Source organism: Rana temporaria, chromosome 4 (assembly GCF_905171775.1).
Source record: "Rana temporaria chromosome 4, aRanTem1.1, whole genome shotgun sequence".
NCBI lineage: Eukaryota > Metazoa > Chordata > Amphibia > Anura > Ranidae > Rana > Rana temporaria.
Genome location: NC_053492.1, coordinates 184947103 through 184968285, shown reverse-complemented (window position 1 = coordinate 184968285; position 21183 = coordinate 184947103). Strand labels below are relative to the sequence as shown.

At 44.4% G+C, this 21183-nt stretch overlaps 1 protein-coding gene across 1 annotated transcript in view; it reads right to left on the bottom strand.

The window, feature by feature from the left end:
- The window catches only part of XXYLT1 (xyloside xylosyltransferase 1), a 286052-nt gene extending 272002 nt beyond the window's left edge, over positions 1 to 14050 (bottom strand). Inside the window, exon 1 of the mRNA XM_040349500.1 lies at positions 13415 to 14050. Within this exon, the coding sequence (XP_040205434.1) occupies positions 13415 to 13882 (468 nt within the window). The 5' untranslated portion in view covers positions 13883 to 14050. The remainder of the gene's footprint in view (positions 1 to 13414) is intronic.
- Between the last annotated feature and the right edge of the window lie 7133 nt (positions 14051 to 21183).

Sequence of the window (21183 nt, the reverse complement as noted above, 5' to 3'; positions counted from 1 at the left end):
TCCATTGTCATGTAGGTGTCGAAGATGACTCCGAGACTTTTGACTTTGGTGCTAGGGGTGATGATTTGGCCCAGAATGGGTGGGGGTGTCCAAGTTGTTGCCAGTTGATTCTTTCGATTGGCGTGAAACAGGAGAAGTTCTGTTTTCGATCCGTTGAGTTTAAGATAACTCTTTGTCATCCAGTTTTCTATCAAAAAAAAGGGATTTCTCTAGCCCTAGATGATGATCCTTTTTGTTGCAGATGCGAAAGTACAGTTGTGTGTCATCTGCATAAGAGTGGTAAAGTAGCTTTTGGCTACTGATGATTTCAAAGAGGGCGGAGGTAGATGTTGAACAGTACCGGCGACAGGGGGATCCTTGCGGGACCCCGCATGACACTGTGCGTTTTTCAGAAGTGAAAGGTCCAAATTTCACTATTTAATGTACAGCTAGGGCTGAAACAACTAATAGACATAATCGATTATGAAAATATTTGTCAACTATTTTTATAATGGATTAATTGGTCAGCTGATTAGTTTAACTGCATACAGAATGCATTATTTGTAGTGGTGCACCAAAATTTCGAACAACGAAACACATTGTCCGAAAATTGTGTTTTCGGTAGGTGGGCAAAAGAAAAAGAAAAGTGCAGATAATGGAGCCGAAAAAAAAGCGGGGCCGCCCTGCCGGATGCCGCACATGGGTCATCCTGGCACGCCTCTGTCAGAGCCCTCTTCCCTCCTCCTCTCCTCGTGTCATGAGATGTAGCCTCACCAGTGTCTGGTAGCGTTATGGTAGCGTTATCTTGCGCTGTGTCATAGAGCTGGATCTGAATTGCCATGCAGCCGATGTAACGATGTCCCACCTCCTAGGCCGCCTCTTGTGACAGACGCCACACTGATCCAATGCCGGGAATCATTGTGCCGTGCATCATCGGAGGCGGAACATCATTACAGCAACTGCACAGCGATTCAGATCCAGCTCTGGGACACAGCATGAGATCACACTACCAGGCACTAGCAGGCTGTACCTGATGGGCACTGGCAGGCTGCATCTAAAGGGGCACTGGCAGGCTCCATCTCATGGGCACTAATGAGGCTGCATTGATCTCTTTTATCATGTCTGCAGTCCCTGACCACTTCCTGTAGTGGGTCTGCAGTCCCTGACCACTTCCTGTAGTGGGTCTGCAGTCCCTGACCACTTCCTGTAGTGGGTCTGCAGTCCCTGACCACTTCCTGTAGTGGGTCTGCAGTCCCTGACCACCTCCTGTAGTAGGTTTGTAGTCTCTGACTGTCTCCTGTACCAGGTCTGCTAGATGTGCACCAAATTAAAATGTTGTCAATACTATTAGCAATGTGTTTAAAGAAGAAGAAGAAGTCCAGCCTGAGCTTTTTAGGCTGGGCTTCTCCTCTGGATCACAGGAGTGAAATTCATTTTGCACTCCTGTGACCCATTTTCAGCAGAGAGCGGTCTGAAGTCTGCTCTCTGCTGATGTCACTGCCATCAGTCGGGGCAGCGCGGCATCACGACTTCCAAGTTGGGATCCGCCAGCCGCCTTGATTGATGGCAGTCGCAGCGAGACATTGTATTCAATAACCTCTCCAATGAAGCTGACAGAGCTTCTGGTCTTTTCCCATGCTTAGCAAAACTAGAAAAAAGGTTTTGGTTAGCATACACTTAAAACATAAGGAAAACGGTCCCTGAATATTTTTAAAACTGCAGACACATGAAAAACACATTAAGCACCCTCAAATGCACTACATGTTAGGATGTGAGGGGTGCCGTTATGAATAAAAAGCAGCCCCACACGTCTGTAAGAGTGCAGCGCGATTCCTGCACCCGCAACCACCCACACAAGTGTGAACCAAGCCTTTAAACAGTATTCATAATTGTATTATATTAATAGGTGATCATTTTTACAGACATCCGTTTGTTGGTCTGGGTGGTGTGTAAATCAAATAACATTGTACAATCCAGTCAATTGAACACAAATACAAAAATATGAATTTGTATGCCGATTATGTAGGGTTAAAAAAAAAAAATTATGTACTTTGGCCAAATTCTTATTTTTACTAGTTTGCATATCATACAGGATTAAACATTGCTTGTTTAACAATGCAAGACAATTAAACGATGGCAAAGATAAAGAATTGATGTAAAGTACAAGACTAGCAATTATGAGAGCCAATTGTGTTCCAGGCTGTACTATGAATAAGCCATCAATGAGTGTTCTATCAATAGAAGCACAGAAATCAGCCTAGATTGCTTTTTTTCAATTACATGAAAATGATCAGAGTAATACCAGTATATAGGTGTTAATATGAATAGGAATGGTAGTTTTCCTGAAAAGAAAACACATTAAATTGATGGCATTCTATGTGAACAATGACTATTTTCTAACATTAGCACTGATCCTTGTTTTTCCCAACACATATTACAAGACCAGTTCCTATCCACTGACTGCACGCGCCTCTGGTTTACCATACAGGTCACTGAACGTAAAGTATAGAATGCTACTAGACTGGTATATTCTATTTAAAACAAAATAAAACATTTAAGGGAATGTAAACCTAGACTGTCACTGGTAAATATCAAACTACCTTCCTTCCTAGCTGAATAAAGAAACAAAAACTTACTGATCAATAGGGACATCTTGTGACACAAATAGAAAACTGCACCCACTTAAAGCTGAACTCTAGGTGAATATTAACAACTTGACCTCCGGAAGATTTTCCCTCTTCATGACCAGGTCATTTGTTTGTGATATTTGTCAGTTAAAGTAAAGAAGTGAATCGCGTGGACAAGCGACACTGTACCCACATACATGTTTATGTCCCTTTCCCACAAATAGTTTTCTTTTGATGGTATTTTTATTTTTTGCACTTTAAACAAACAAAAAAAAAAAAAGACAAAAAAAAAATTACTGCTATAAAACATATCAAATAAAAAAAAAAAAAAAAAAAAAAAAAAAAATCGAATTTCTTCATTTAGGCTAATATGTATTCTGCTACATATTTTTGGTATAAAGAACCCCCCCCCCCCCCCAAATAAGCATATATCAATTGGTTTTGTCAGAAACCATGAATCAGACTGAGACAGAAGTACAGTTAAATTACACCACCTGATTAAAAATAAAAAAGATAAACAGAGTAAACGTAGTCAAAACATAGTCAGAGTTCAGCAAATGAATCGGATAGTCAGACAAGCCAAACATCAGGGAGCCAGAGATGTAATAGAACAGCAAGCGGAATCTGGAGCCAGAAGGAATGTCAGCCAAGCAAGTTTTTAATAAGAATGCAGGCGATAGTCTCAGTGATGTTGACCAAGGCAAAGGCAGAGATCATCTGAGCTGGACGGCTTAAGTAGGCAGGACTGACAAACAGGATATCATCAACAGGTGAGTCACTGTGGAGAGATAGGAGTTAGCTGACAGCCGAGCAGCCAGCTCAGAGAAGGAAGGGCTGAGCCCAGCCCTCACAGTATCCCCTCCTCAACGACCCCTCCCCCACAGAGGACCACTGGACTTGAGGGGTAAACATCTATTGAAATCACGGAAGAGAACAGGGGCATGTACATCCGAGGATGAGGACAGGGGCTTGTACGTCCGAGGATGAGGTCCAAGAGCGTTCCTCCGGACCGTACCCTTTCCAATGCACCAGATACTGTATGCGCAAAAGGAACCTACATGAGTCAACAATGGACTGCATTTCATACAACCTGTATAGGGCAAGTACGTGGCACAAAGGTGGTAAAGCGGTTGCAGACCAAAGGTTTCAATAAGGATACATGAAACACATTTGAGATACGCATACTAGAAGGAAGGTCCATCGCGTAAGCCACTGGGTTAATCCTGCGAAGGATACGGAAAGGCACAATAAACTGAGGTGCGAACTTCAGAGAAGGAACACAAAGTCGCAGGTTGCAAGATGACAGCCAGACCCTGTCCCCAACCTGGTAGGAAGGCGCAGGCAGGTGTCTGCGGTCAACATGGAGTCTGTACCCATCGTTAGCATGTACCAAAGCCTCCTGAACTTGTGCCCAAGTGAAACGAAGACCACGGAGATGCTCCTCTAACGTAGGAATACACTGCGGGACAAACGAGTCAGGCAACATGGAAGGTTGGAAACCATAGTTCGCCATAAAAACAGGAAGCAGAATTTAAGGCACTATAGTGAGCAAACTCCGCCCACGGTAAGAGGTCAGGCCAGTTGTTATGATGGTCAAAAATATAGCAACGTAGAAATTGCTCCAAGGACTGATTGGCTCATCCTGTGGTTCCATTAGAATGCGGGAGAAGAAAGCAAGCTGAATTCCCAACTGCACAAAAGGCTCACCAGGCCCGGGACAGAAACTGACTACCCCTGTTTGAGACAATCACCTTGGATAGCCCATGTAAACGAAAGATCTCCCGATCAAAAATTAAAGCCAGTTCCTTAGAAGTGGGCAACTTAATTGGAATACAATGAGACATTTTCGAGAACCGGTCAACCACCATAAGGATAACAGTGTTGCCCTGGGAGTTGGGTAACTCCACAATGAAATCCATAGACAGGTGGGTCCAGGGCCTCTCTCCATTGGGTATGGGTTGTAGGAGGCCCACTGGAAGGTGTCCTGGAGTCTTACTTTGAGCACACACGGAACAGGCAGCTACGATGGCGGTTACATCAGCACTAGGCCACCAGAATTGTTGGGAAATGGCCCAAAAGATTTGATTCTTCCCAGGATGGCCAGCAGCCTTGGGAGAATGATAATTCTGGAGCACAGCAGTACAGAGACTTTCTGGCACAAAACAGCGGTCACAAGGTTTCTCATGAGGAGCCTCGACCTGAGCCGCAAGAATTTTGTCACCGAAAGGAGAAGTGAGACTGGTGTGAACCATAGCCAAAATACGATCAGGAGGAATCACAGGAACCAAAACCAACTCCATCTTGAAAGTGGAGGAAAATTGTCGTCACAAAGCATCAGCCCTTACATTCTTAGTACCAGGTAAGACCGTAAATACGCTGTACGCACATTTGCATTAAGATTCAAAAACTGCATGTATGAGGTCCGTAATGTATTCTTTTTAAATGTAAACAAAGAGAGTGAACAAAGAGATAAGCTCATCACTGTGTCACTTCTCCTTTCATTGTCCAGTCACAGAGCAGGGGTGTGGTGCAGACCTTAAAGAAGTACTAAAACCTACTAATAAAACAATTATTTTAATTAAGGTCAAAACAGTACCAATTGAATTTGTTTTGTTTGTGCCCCTAATACTTACATGTTGATGCCTCCATTTCTTCTGCTTTCTGTATCTCTCCATCCTCACCTAGAACCTCTGGTTAGTAGCGTGCCTGGTGCACGACAGTAGTGGCCAGCACATGGGCAGTAGAGGTTTCTGGCGTTGACCTGTTGGCACATGCACAGTGCCGGCAGATCTTCTATGTGTGTTCTAATGCAGTGCTTGACTGGTGCATGCACATTATAGGGCTGCTGCACACTGCTTTGTCCGCCACATGTGTAGTTTGGCCGCTGACCTATCCAAAGTCCTATTAAACCCCTCAGTAAAAAACATAGAAATACAAGAAATAATGCTTTGAGAGCAGCACAAGCGGACCCCATAATGCACACGCACCAGCCAAGCATAGCACAAGAGCACACATAGGACAGCTGCACTCTACCCAACCACTACACACACACACACACACACACACACACACACACAGTATCAGCGCATTGTCATTTGTCCTAATGAGCATGCAACAAAATGAAAAAGATGGTTAGAACCCACATATCTAGGAGACCCCAGCTACATTTACACTTTGATTTTTGCAAGAAGGTTTTAAAAGTGGTTCTAAAGTTTTTACCCATAATGCATTCCCTGCATTAAAGTGTTACTAAACCCAGGACCCTGCATTCACTATATCTGGTCTCCCACAGTACACAGAACATGGAAATGCAATAATTTTAGTAAATATAAACTGCTAAATACCTTTTCTCATCTGCAGTACATAGCAGTCTTGTGACTTCTATAAGTTCCTGGTAAAGCTTGTAGAAGTTGTTTTCATACCGCACTGAGCTGTCCTGTCTGGACAGTGCCCATTGGCCCTGTGCTAATCACATGCACCCTTCCAAGGAAAAAACTGAGCATGTGCAGCCTGACTGGAAGAAGGAGACATGTGCATACAGAATCAAAACAGCCGATCTGTGCATACAGAATCAAAACAGCCATTTTACAATGCAGAGTATGACCCCCTTAGGTTCCACAGTGAATATAACAAGCATACATTACTGCATATACAGACTGATTTCACTGTTGCAGGTTTAGTAACATAACACATTTTCTTTTACTCTCTCTACTACTGACAAAAGATTTATCAGACTGCAAGAGGGGGAAAACTGCAACAGGGCCACACACAGAAATAAAAATGGCATGGGTTACTCCACTAAGTTTTTTTTTTTTTTTGCCATCTCTGCCCGCCCTGTTAAGGCAGGGTTCGACAACTCCCGGGTGCCAGGGCGCAATTGCGACTAGAATTAGCGACCTGGTGCCTGGGGAGAGCTGGGGTAACCTGTGTCTCCGTGCACCCCACGATCGCAGAGCGCTGCTCCGGCCGGTAATTGAGGCCACGGCTTTGCGGCCTACTGCAGGCTTATGATTCTTTCTGTAGTCTGGCACCACCTTGTGGTCGCCGCTGGAATGACAAGAGACAACCAGCAATACTAATAGGGATTTCTGCCTGTATTTACTGCCCGCCCATCTCCTTCCCAAAGTGGAGAAGAGAAGGAAGCGATTGTGGCCGTCATCTGGCGCGTTTTGCCTAATGGTGAGTGTGGGGGGAGCTGGTTTAAATAGCTTCATGTAGCCTTTTATGGGGGACAATGAATTACACTGTCTGACAGGGGGGATGGGGAGCTAAGAGACACACACAACACACACTGTCTGACAGGCTCCCCTCCCTGCAGAGTTTGTGTCTCTTTGCCCTCCCTTGTCAGGCATCAAAGTGTGCACTGGTCTTAACCACTTCAGCCCCAGAAGGATTTACCCACTTTTTTTGTTAAAACAATTACTTTTACTTTAAAATTGTGTTATTTAAATATTTACCTTATAAGTGATATAAATGTTAATGAAAAAAAAAAGTTTTGAGCTACCCTTATTTTGCTTCAAAGTTTTATATTTAAAAATTGCATTTTTTTCCTGAAACTTCCCTCTTAAATTGGGGTGCGTGTTATACGCCGATAAATACGGTAGTTCCGACCCAGTTTTAGATTGTATGCCGCACTATCACAGTCCCGCTCTAAATTGCTGATCGCCACCATTACTAGTATTAAAAACTCCAGTATATATATCATAATCAGCTTTGTCGGTCGTTAAAAAAAAAAAACCTGGCTCCTAACTTTTTTAGCTGGCTCCTAGATTCCAAGCAAATTTGTCAAGCCCTGTGTTAAGGAAATATCTTTTCTCATCTTTTTGTCTTGTCTGACACCAATTGAAGAGGAAGATGGGAAGAGGCCCTAAATTATTTCTAAGGTTGGCCATACATTATACAATTTTCCTTTAGATTTACTAAAACCATATAATATGTGGTCAATCCTATACACTTTCCATGCATATGCAATCAGATAGGCCTTTGTTTCACATAGTTAAAGGTAAATATAAAGGAAATTAAGCTAGTATGCATAGCATACTAGCTCATTATGAAATACTCACCTTAGATCGAAGCCCCCGTAGCGGTCCCCGTACACCACTTCGGCCGGCGACATTTCAGGGTATCGCAGGCTGCAGCGCTGCGATTTCCCGAAGCTGCGATGACGTCACTCCAGCTCATGCGCCCGGGAGCTGCAGGTAACGGCACACTAGCTAAAGCAACAGCACGAACGTCACAGAACAATTCGCACAAGTGTGAAAGGGGCCTAAATGGTATAAAAGCAGAGTTAACTTTTGCCACAGAGTAGGGAGGTTAGCGAGACCTAGGGCCCCCGTTGGTCCATACTGGGATCCCCCCTATTATTCACACTTGAGCATATCAGTCAAGTTGTAAATGAGAACAGGGGTCTCACAATAGGGCAATATGGGAACCGAATGAAAGGTCACAGGTTGGCAAAAGGGCACTATGGTTTGTGAGTTGCCTGTAAAGTCCTATTGAGTAACTGGGGGATACCTGCCCTTTTTTCCATCTATTTATGGGGATGTTGGCAACACACACACACATATACACATATATATATATATCTTTCTCTTGTGGATCTTCTATACCAATTTTGAATTGGACTCATGTTGACTGAAGCAACCACCATCTTTACCAATCTGAGTAGGAGCCCCTTCATAACACTGAGGTGCACTGCAGTTTGTTACCTCACACACACACACATTATATATAGTCAACATTATATAGTACGCTTTTGAATGCTAAATGGGCTTGCCAACACAACACACCCAAACTGGGACAAGATCTTTTTTTGAATTAGACCGCACAACACTCAGAAGGTCATTTTAATATACACCTCAGTTTCCAAATAAAGAACCAAAGCCTTCAAAAGAAGAAAAGTAATACGAGTCCCACTGGCCAATTCAGGGATCTACCAGGAAATGTTGAATGCTAAGATTCTGCAGACAGTGATGATCAGAGGCACAGCCAGCAAGACTAGTCAATATTCTTTTTGCTTTATTTTTACATGATGTAAGTTGCTTTAGTACTGAACTTAGGCAGATATAAAAGGATCCAATCAATTCAGATGCTAGAGCTCACCGGAAGTCGCCGGAACCACACCGCTTTTCAAGGCCCGGGCCCCTCTCTCTGGGCTAACCCATTCACTAAACATTATCAAAAGTATTTTTTACATGCAGGAAGTGTAAGCACCTAAATTTGACTTGGGCCCCTTTCACACTGCGGCGATCTACCGATAATTTTGCGGCGCTGCTTGGACACTAGCGGGGCGGTTATACCCCTTGCTAGCGGCCGAGAAAGGGTTAAACCGGCCCGCAATGCGCCTCTGCAGAGGCACATTGCTGGCGGTATAGCCGCGCTATCCCATTGATTTCAATGGGCGGGAGTGGTGAAGGAGCAGTAAACACACCGCGCCAAAGATGCAGCTAGCAGGACTTTTTTACCGTCCAGCTAGCGCACCGCTCCAGTGTGAAAGCCCTCGGGCTTTCACACTGGAGGAACAGCAGCAGCTGTTTAGGGTCGGTTTGCAGGCGCTATTTTTAGCGCAATAGCGCCTGCAAAGCGCTCCAGTGTAAAAGGGGTCTTAGTATTAGCTTCTTGCAGTCTACAGTACAATCTATACCGCAGACCACTGGGGCAGGGAGTACACAGAGCCAACCACTACAAAAAACATTCTGATAGGAGCAGAGCCCATTGGTGTGCTGCTTATGCATTTCCTATCTAGTCACTGAGGGGACCTGTAAGTGAAAATAATACTACAGCCTTGTGATGGCAATAAAATTGATCCAAACAATAAAAGACAGTGTAAGGCCCCTTTCACACCTGCGGACAGTATTTCCGTATTTTCATCCATCCGTTTACGGATGAAAAAAGGGACATACATTAATCCCTATGAGATCGCTGGTGTCAGCAAATAAACATCCGCTGACACCCGATCTCATCAGTGATCGCAATCCTCCGATTCTGCAGACGGAGGTAAATGCTATTTTTCCATCCGCCTGCGTATCAGATGAACATGGACAGACGGTCTGTGATCATCCGATCCCCCCATAGAGGAGAGTGGAGATCTGACAGGGCGGTCCCTGCACAGTATGAAAGGACCACCCTGTCATCTGCCGACTCAGCGGGGATCAACGGAGCGATCCCCGCTGAGCAAGCGGCGGATACACATGTACGGATCCTCACGGGATCTGTACATGTGAAAGGGGCCTAAAACAAAACATAGTAAATAAAAAAATAACATTTAAAAAAAATGTTTAAAGCGCCTCTTGTCCCCCGTGCTTGCACATGCAATATGTAAACAGTGTTCGGAATACACATGTGAGGTATTGCTGCAAACATTATAATGAGAGCAATAATTCTCGCACCAGACCTCCTGTGTGATGCTAAACTGGTAACCTGTAAAGGCTTATAAAGCTTTGCCTATGGAGATTTTCTATAAGTACCATAGTTTGGTACTGTTCCACGAGCATGTCATTTTAAAGCATGATATGTAAGGCTAAAACAACTAGTATCTCACAAGAGTGAGTACACCCCTCACATTTTTGTAAACATTTAATTCTATCTTTTCATGTGACAACGCTGAAGAAATGACACTTTGCTACAATGTAAAGTAGTGAGTGTAAAGCTTGTAGAACAGTGTAAATTTGCTGTCCCCTCAAAATAACTCAACATACAGTCATTAGAGCTGCGCGATTAATCGTGAAGAATCAAAATCGCAATCTTTATCCCTTCCTGATCTTAAAAAAGCATGTCAAGGTTCTCTCTAACAAATGCAGAGTTCCCACAGCTGGATAAACAAAATCCTGGCAGCCTGCCAAGTTTTAATACAACATGCTTAAGTGGAAACAAAGTATCTTTTAATTCTTTTATCAAAAGAAAGAAGTAGACGAAGGAAGTTTAACCATTTCAAGACCAAACCTTTTCTGACATTTGTTGCTTACGTGTAAAAAATCATTATTTTCTGCAAGAAAATTATTTGGAACACCCAAAACATGATTTTTTTTTTAGCAGAGACACTAGAGAATAAAATGGTGGTTGTTGAAATATTTGTCACACCGTATTTGCACAGCGGTTTTTCAAGCGCATTTTTTTTTTTAAATACACTTTAACCACTTGCTTACTGGGCACTTAAACCCCCCTCCTGCTCAGACCAATTTTCAGCTTTCAGCGCTGTCGCTCTTTGAATGACAATTGCGCGGTTATACAACACTGTACCCAAATGACATTTTTATCTTTTTTTTTTTCCTACAAAAATGGGCTTTTCTTTGGTGGTATTTGTTAAAAAAAAAAAAAAAAATGTAAAAAGACCAAATTATTTATTTTTTAAATACAAAACGGTTTAATATTTTGTTATAACATTTTGCAAACAGGTGATTTTTCTCCTTCGTCGATGTACGCTGATGGGCTGCACTTATTGGCACAGATAAGGTGGCACTGAGAAGTGGCACTGGTGGGTGGCACTAAAGAGCATTAATAGGTGGCACTGAAAAGTGGCACTAATCGGCAGCACTGCTAGGTGGAATTAGGGAGGCACTGATAGGTGGCACTCTTTTGCACTGGTGGGCACTGATCTGTGGCACTGGCAGGTGGTACTGGTGGGCACAGATGAGGCGGATGTGCCTCTTCGGGACCGATGCCAGTGATCTGCATTTTTTCTCCTCACGCTGACAGCATGAGGAGAAAAAATATTAAAATAAATGATTACCGAGCTTTTATTCACATCACGTGATCAGCAGTCATTGGCTGACAGCTAATCACGTGGTAAGGGGCCGTAATCTGACCCACTACTCCGATCTGTGATCACCCGCATCTCAGTGACTAGGTGATCACAGCGCAGACCGCACGAGGAACGTGCATAAGAGGAGGACGTCTACTGACAGCCTCCCGGCGAAGCAGATCCACGCTATAGCCGTCATTCGGCAATAGCGCGGATCTGAAGAAGTTAATGAATTAAAAAAATAAACAGCAAAGTTAGCCCAATTTTTTTTGTATAATGTGAAAGAAGATGTTACACCGCGAGAATCGTGATCTTTATTCTAAGCAAAGAAATCATGATTCTCATTTTAGCCAGAATCGTGCATTTCTAACAGTGCGTTTCTAAACTGCTGGCAACAAAAGTGAGTACACCCCCCCAGTGAAAATGTCCAAATTGGGTCCAAAGTGTCAATATTTTGTGTGGTCAACATTATTTTCCAGCACTGCCTTAACCCTCTAAAATATTAAATATTTTAAAATATTTAATAAATAATTAACTACTTTACATACTTTTCAAGAAGTTTGTGCCTTAAAAGGGGTTGTAAAGGTACAATTTGTTTTCCTAAATAGCTTCCTTTACCTCAGTGTAGTCCTCCTTAACTTACCTCATCCTTCCATTTTGCTATTAAATGTCCTTATTTCTTCTGAGAAATCCTCACTTCCTGTTCTTCTGTCTGTAACTCCACACAGTAATGGAAGGCTTTCTCCCTGGTGTGGAGTGTCTTGCTCGCCCCCTCCCTTAGGACGCTTTTTACATTGCAGATAGAGAAAGGAGCTGTGTGTTAGTGGGCGTCCTGACTCTCCCGTAGTCCAAGGGAGGGGGCGAGCTTGACACTCCACACCAGGGAGAAAGTCTTGTATTACTGTGTGGAGTTACAGACAGAAGTACAGGAAGTGAGGATTTCTCAGAAGAAATAAGGACATTTAAAAGCAAAATGGAAGGATGAGGTAAGTGAAGGAGGGACTGCACTAAGGTAAAGGAAGCTATTTAGGAAAAAAAAAAATTGTACCTTTACAACCCCTTTAAAAGTCCAATATAAGGGGAGTCCGTTTTCTCCGTGTTTACACACACACGTCCCTGTTCTGCCTCTCGTGCCCGGCGGTCATTGCGAACGCCGGTCAAGAGCGTTGGCACCCCGCAGTGCAGCATAAAGGGACCAACATACAGCTACGATGGTGTGCAGGGTTGTGCCGACCTGCCGCCGTAGAATGACGGCGGCAGGTGGTTATACTTGAAGCTGGCTCCCTCCTGCAAGTCCTTCTTGTCCAGTGTACAGCTATCTATCAGTATGTGATCATTATTGTGAGATGCCCCTTGGGTGCCCACCTTATATTTGAAGCTGGCTCCGTGCAGTAAGTTCTTCTTGCCCAGTGTACTGCTATCTACCAGTATGTGATCATTATTGTGAGATGCCCACCTTATATTTGAAGCTGGTTCCCTGCAGTAAGGTCTTCTTGCCCAGTGTACAGCTATCTATAAGCATGTGATCATTTTTGTGAGATGCCCCTTGAGTGCCCACCTTATATTTGAAGCTGGCTCCCTGCAGTTAGGTCTTCTTGCCCAGTGTACTGCTGTCTATCAGCATGTGATCATTATTGTGAGATGCCCCTTGAGTGCCCACCTTATATTTGAAGCTGGCTCCCTGCAGTAAGTTCTTCTTGCCCAGTGTACTGCTGTCTATCAGCATGCGATCATTATTGTGAGATGCCCCTTGAGTGCCCACCTTATATTTGAAGCTGGTTCCCTGCAGTAAGTTCTTCTTGCCCAGTGTACTGCTGTCTATCAGCATGCGATCATTATTGTGAGATGCCCCTTGAGTGCCCACCTTATATTTGAAGCTGGTTCCCTGCAGTAAGTTCTTCTTGCCCAGTGTACTGCTGTCTATCAGCATGCGATCATTATTGTGAGATGCCCCTTGAGTGCCCACCTTATATTTGAAGCTGGTTCCCTGCAGTAAGTTCTTCTTGCCCAGTGTACTGCTGTCTATCAGCATGTGATCATTATTGTGAGATGCCCCTTGAGTGCCCACCTTATATTTGAAGCTGGCTCCCTGCAGCAGGTCCCTCAGCACCGTCTTCCCGACCTCTTTGCTGGGCTCATCGGACACAAAATGCAGGCTGAGCACCTCAGAGCTCTCGAACTTGCCATACTTGACCAGGGAGGTGAGGGCCACCTGGAACTTGTCCTTGAGGCCAGGGCTCCGGTCCACCTTGGTGAACATCATGAGTAGGTGGTAGTCCTGCACCCCGCGGCCCTCCACGTTCTTACTCTTGCCCTCCCCTATCTTCAGCTCTGAGGAAGAAGCAGACAGGTCCAGGTCCGGGCTGAGATTGTGAGCCGCGCTGTTCTCCTTCATCCTCCTGGTGGTGCTGGAGAAATTCTCCTTCCCTGAGCCCAGGTAATAGAAGGCAAGCACTGCCAAGGCTGCCAGGAACAGCACGAGCGCCTGATAGGACCTCATGGTGACAATTCTAGCCACCAGCCGTGCTGGACTCATACCGGCCACCAGCGTCCTGCCATATTTCCTATAGCCAGTGCCTGTCTATGGCTCTACGGCAGCGGGAAGCCATGCTGGATGGACAAGGAAAACGAGACGATGGCTACTGCAAGTGGCCAATCAGCGAAAGTCCCGCCTCTGCCTCTGAAGGCGCGGATTGGTGGAGGAGTAAAGCAGACTTGTTGCGGTTGGCAGGCGCACAGCTGCTCTGTCTGGTCGCACTCGTTCAAAATCCAGAAGTAGGGATTGTGTGAGCCCGGGGACATGACGTGTGACAGATCACTGCAAGTCAGCATACACCAATCAGACACCACTTTAGGACCAGGCATTTTCTGACACTTTGTATTCACATGTAACAAGCAGTATTTTTGTTAGAACATTACTTACAACCCTCAAACATTTTATATATATATATATTTTTGTTTTTGTTTTTGTTTTAAAAGCAGAGGCTGTAAAGAATAAATTGGTGGGTTTTGCATTTTTTTTTTTTATGTTACTTGGTATTTGCGCAGCAGTTTTTCAAACTACATTTTTGTGATTTTTTTTTTTTATTTGAATGCAAAAAAAAAAAACATAACCCAATGTTTTTTTGGTAAAATATAAAAGATGATGTCACGACAAGTTTGTCGTCACATCATCTTTTATATTTTACAAAAAAAAATTGGGTTATGTTTTTTTTTTTTGCATTCAAATTTAAAAAAATATATATTTTTCCCAAAAATGTATACCAAACGTGTCACACATTTTAAAATTGCTCATGTCCATTCAACAGCGACAAATGGCGTCAATTTTATTATTCATTGTGTTGACCGTGTTGTGGTGGCCTCTGTACTAATAGAGGGGGTGTTACTGTACTAATGAAGGGTGGCTTGTGGGGGGGGGGGGTCTGTACTAATTGTGGGGGATGGCTTGTGGGGGAGGGGCTGTACAGATGGGAGCGGGCTTGTGGGGGGATCTGTACAAATAAAGGGGGTGGTTTGTCCGGGGGGGGGGGGTTCTGTACTAATGGAAGGGGGGTCTCTGCTAATGGGGGGGTGGTTGTCCTGTGGGGGGTCTGTACTAATGGGGGGTGATTTATGGGGGGGTATGTACTAATGGAGGGGGGGTGGTTTGTCCTGGGGGGCAGCAGTGTGTGTGGGCTGCCGCTGCGCATTTGAAGTACGAGTCCAGACCACGCCGCGCTCACCACACAGGCCGGACACATGCCCGCAGAGCCGCTGCTGTGACTTGCAAGGCTTCAGAAACAGGTAAGGGGGACCTGTTTTAAAGTTTCCTGTTTAACCACTTGGTAACCGTCCCATAGACAATATACGTCTACAGGGCGGGTGGTTAACTCTAGGAGGGCGTCAATGTACGTCCTCCCAGATAGCGGCCGTTTACCATGTGATCGCTCCGTCCAATGACGGAGCGATCACATGTAAACAAACCGGCGTCTTTTGATGACGCCGGTTCCTCCCTCCTCTCTCTGTACCGAGCAGTACAGTGTGAGAGGGGGGAGCGCGGTTGTCAGCAGCGCTGTGGATGGATCTGTGACTATTGCAGTCACAGATCCATCCATCCCTGCTCAGCCATCCCTGAAACCCCCTGCAATACTGTGCAATACACTCTGCAATACTCTGCAATACCCCCCCTGCGCAATACTCTGCATACCCCCGGCAATACTCTGCATACCCCCTGCGCAATACTCTGCATACCCCCCTGCGCAATACTCTGCATACCCCCCTGCGCAATACTCTGCATACCCCCCTGCGCAATACTCTGCATACCCCCCCTGCGAAATACTCTGCATACCCCCCCCCTGCAAAATACTCTGCATAACCCCCCCTGCGCAATACTCTGCATACCCCCCTGCGCAATACTCTGCATACCCCCCTGCGCAATACTCTGCATACCTCCCCTGCGAAATACTCTGCATACCTCCCCTGCGCAATACTCTGCATACCCCCCCTTCGCAATACTCTGCATACCCCCCCCCTGCGAAATACTCTGCATACCCCCCCCTGCGAAATACTCTGCATACCCCCCCCTGCGAAATACTCTGCATACCCCCCCTGCGAAATACTCTGCATACCCCCCCCCCTGCGCAATACTCTGCATACCCCCCTGCGCAATACTCTGCATACCCCCCTGCGAAATACTCTGCATACCCCCCTGCGAAATACTCTGCATACCCCCCTGCGAAATACTCTGCATACCCCCCTGCGAAATACTCTGCATACCCCCCTGCGAAATACTCTGCATACCCCCCTGCGAAATACTCTGCATACCCCCCTGCGAAATACTCTGCATACCTCCCCTGCGAAATACTCTGCATACCTCCCCTGCGCAATACTCTGCATACCCCCCTTCGCAATACTCTGCATACCCCCCTTCGCAATACTCTGCATACCCCCCTTCGCAATACTCTGCATACCCCCCCCTGCGAAATACTCTGCATACCCCCCCTGCGAAATACTCTGCATACCCCCCCCTGCGAAATACTCTGCATACCCCCCCCTGCGAAATACTCTGCATACCCCCCCTGCGAAATACTCTGCATACCCCCCCCCCTGCGCAATACTCTGCATACCCCCCTGCGCAATACTCTGCATACCCCCCTGCGCAATACTCTGCATACCCCCCTGCGAAATACTCTGCATACCCCCCTGCGAAATACTCTGCATACCCCCCTGCGAAATACTCTGCATACCCCCCTGCGAAATACTCTGCATACCCCCCTGCGAAATACTCTGCATACCTCCCCTGCGAAATACTCTGCATACCTCCCCTGCGCAATACTCTGCATACCCCCCTTCGCAATACTCTGCATACCCCCCTTCGCAATACTCTGCATACCCCCCTGCGCAATACTCTGCATACCCCCCTGCGCAATACTCTGCATACCCCAAGGCGAAATACTCTGCATACCCCCCTGCGCAATACTCTGCATACCACCCCCTGCGCAATACTCTGCATACCACCCCCTGCGCAATACTCTGCATACCACCTCCTGCGCAATACTCTGCATACCCCCCTGCTCAATACTCTGCATACCCCCCTGCGCAATACTCTGCATTACTCCCCTGCGCAATACTCTGCATTACTCCCCGGCAATACTCTGCATTACTCCCCGGCAATACTCTGCATTACTCCCCGGCAATACTCTGCAATACCCCTGCACAATTACTCTGCGCAATTACTCTGCAATACCCCCGCACCAATACTCTGCAATACCCCCGCACCAATACTCTGCAATACCCCCGCACCAATACTCTGCAATTCCCCAACACCAATACTCTGCAATACCCCAACACCAATACTCTGCAATACCCCGGCTAATACTCTGCAATACCCCGGCTAATACTCTGCAGTACCCAGAAAATACTCTGGGAAAAAAATGCGTTTTAACCACTTCCCGCCCGCCGGCCGTCATGACGTCCTTGACTTTGTGCAGGGATATCTGAATGATGCCTGCAGCTACAGGCATCATTCAGATATCATTTTTTTCAGCCGGCGATTCCCTACACCATAAGAACAATCATGTCGGCTGTTCCGCCTCTTGATTGTTCTTACGGGAGGCGAAAGGGGACGTCTCCCCTCCCTTCTCCCTCCGGTGCCTCTTCTTACTCACCGCTACGATCGAAACCAGGATCGTTTTATTTTTTTTTATTTTTTTTCAGGCTTCCCAGCCTAGAGGTGAGATGTGGGGTCTTATTGACCCCACATCTCACTGTAAAGAGGACCTGTCATGCTATATTCCTATTACAAGGGATGTTTACATTCCTTGTAATAGGAATAAAAGTGATCAAAACATTTATTTTTGGGGAAAAACGTATCAAACTAAAATAAATAAAGTGAAATGAACAATAAAAATATTTTTTTTTTTTAAAGCGCCCCTGTTCCTGCGTGCTCGTATACAGAAGCGACCGCACACGTAAGTCCCGCCCACATATGAAAACGGTGTTCAAACCACACATGTGAGGTATCGCTGCGAACGTTGGAGCAAGAGCAATACTTTTGGCCCTAGAGCTCTTCTCCAACTAAAAAGATGTAACCAGTAAAAATATTTAAAGCGTCGCCTATGGGGATTTTTAAGTAGCGAAGTTTGGCGCCATTCCACAAGCGTGTGCAATATTGAAGGGTGACATGTTGGGTATCTATTGACTCGGCATAACTTCATCTTTCATATTATGCAAAAACATTGGGCTAACTTTAATGTTTTTTTTTTTTTAAAAAAGCACAAAACCGTTTTATTTCCAAAAAAACACATTCGAACAATTGCTGCGAAAATAACGTGCGCGATAAAAAGTTGCAACGACCGCCATTGTATTCTCTAGGGTTTTTGCTAAAAAAGCATATATAATGTTTTTGGGTTCTATGCAATTTTCTAGCAAATAAATGATGATTTTTCCATGTAGGAGAGGAATGTCAGAATTGGTCTGGGTGCTCCAGAACGCCTGATGGTGCTCCCTGCATGTCGGGCCTCTGTATGTGGCCACGCTGTGTAAAAGTCTCACACATTTGGTATCGGCATACTCGGGAGGAATAGCAGAATGTGTTTTGGGGTGTAATTAGTGTTATGCATATGCTGTGTGTGAGAAATAACCGGCGAATATGAACATTTTGTGAAAAAAAAAAAAATCTTGATTTTGCAAAGAATTGTGGGAAAAAATTACAACTTCTAAAAACTCACCATGCCTCTTTCTAAATACCTTGGAATGTCTTCTTTCCAAAAAGGGGTCATTTGGGGGGTATTTGTACTTTTCTGGCATGTTAGGGTCTCAAGAAATGAGAGAGGCTGTCAGTACATCGGGTGTGATCAAATTGATCAATTTTCAGTAATTGGTACCATAGCTTGTAGACCCTATAACTTTCACCCAGACTAAATAATAACCCAATTTTTTTTTTTTTTTTTACCAAAGATATGTAGCAGTATACATTTTAGGCCAAATTTATGAAAAAAAATACTTTTTTGCAAAATGTTATAATAGAAATGAAGAAAAATTCATTTTTTTTACAAAATTTTCTTTCTTTTTTCATTTATAGCGGAAAAAATAAAAACCGCAGAGGTGATCAAATACCACCAAAAGAAAGCTCTATTTGTGGGAAAAAAAGGACAAAAATTTCATTTGGTTACAGTGTTGTATGACTGAGTTATTGTCATTCAAAATGTGAGAGCACCGAAAGCTGAAAATTGGTCTGGTTATTAAGGGTGTTTAAGTGCCCAGTTGTCAAGTGGTTAAACAAAAACACCAAATCCCTGCAATAATATATTAAGCAGCCTGTATAATGTATTATTGCTGGGATTTGTAGTCCTCTGTAACTGCTGGTATTCTGCATTGCGTTTTTATATAATGTATTATTGCTGGGATTTGTAGTCCTCTGTATCTGCTGATATTCTGCATTACGTTTAATATAATGTATTATTGCTGGGATTTGTAGTCCTCTGTAACTGCTGGTATTCTGCATTGCGTTTAATATAATGTATTATTGCTGGGATTTGTAGTCCTCTGTAACTGCTGGTATTCTGTATTGCGTTTTTATATAATGTATTATTGCTGGGATTTGTAGTCCTCTGTATCTGCTGATATTCTGCATTGCATTTTATATAATGTATTGCTGGGATTTGTTGTTCCTCTATAGCTGCTGGTATTCTACATTGCACTGTATAATGTATTATTGCTGGGATTTGTAGTTCCTCTATAACTGGTCAGTGGTAATCTGCATTGTGCAGTAGAATCACAGCGCTATGGAGAATACCACCAGCTATAGAGGACTACAAATCCCAGCAATAATACATAATATACAACTCAATGGAGAATAACAGCAGTTACAGAGGAACAACAAATCCCAGCAATAGTACATTATACAGCGCAATGCAGAATAACGCCATCTATGCTATCTTTCTCTGTAAAAGATAAATAAGTTAAACAATCACTTTAAGCATCATAACAAATGGAGCACATATATAATGTATGGTGTGTGCATCCGGGGGGGGGCGGCACAATGCACCTTCGCCTTAGTTGGCAAAAATCCTTGCACCGGCCCTGCCTGTATTACACCGGTATCTGCTCCCTCCTCCCCCCTGAAAGGTGCCAAATGTGACACGGGGGGGGGGGACTCCACTTTAAGCAGGGAATGAACACAACCAGAGCCCCAGCAAAAGCCCCTTGATCACCTTAGATGTTAACTCCTTTTTGCCCAGTGTCATTAGTACAGTGACAGTGCATATTATTAGCACTAATTACTGTAATAATGTCTCTGGTGAGCTAGCGTCAGTATGCCTGCCGCGCTATCGCAGTCCCGTTATAGGTCGCCGACTGCCGCAATTACACGTATAAAAGATAAATAAAAAATCCAGTATATATACACCATAGTTTGTAGACGGTTTAACTTTCACACAAACTAATCAATACACACTTAATGAGATTTTGTTTTGACAAAGACATGTAGTAATATACATTTTGGCCAAAATTTATTAAGAGATTTAATTTTTTTATTATGTTATTGGATATTTTTTTTTTTTCAAAATTATCAGTCTTTTTTTTAGTTTATATAATAAAAAATGAAAAACCCTGAGGTAGTCAAATACCACCAAAAGAAAGCTCTACTGCCTCCACTCACCAACTCACTCACTGCCCAGGAGATCACAAATCACTTCAAACAGAAGATTGATACAATTCACGAGGAGATATCCACTGTTTAGCTACCCTCCACGCTTTACACTTCATGCCCACACGTACAATCATTACTTCCCTCTTTCAACCCCACCACTATAGACAAGGTTGCTAAACTTGTTGCCAATGTCCATCTTACTACCTGCCCTCTGGATCCTGTTCCCTGGCAAATGCTACGTTTACCCTCTGGCTCCATTCTACACTCTCTAACCCACATCTTTAATCTCTCCCTCTCTTCTGGTATCTTCTCCAACTCTCTAAAACATGCACTTGTCAGCCCTATACTTAAAAAGCCCTCACTGGACCCATCCAATCATAACTACCTATGCCCCATCTCCTTGCTCCCCTTTTTATCCAAACTCCTTGAACGCTTGGTCTACAACCGACTGAGCGACCACCTTGCTGATAATGGCCTTCTTGATCCCCTTCAGTCTGGATTTCGTCCTCAAAACCCCACAGAAACTGCTCTCCTAAAACTAATAAATGATCTACTAACAGACAAAACCAATGGACACTATTCTGTACTTCAATTCCTGGACCTCTCTGCTGCCTTTAATACGCTTGACCACCGCCTCCTCATCAAAAAACTCCATGCCTTTAGTCTCTGTGACTGTACTCTTTGCTGGTTCTCTTCCTACTTATCCA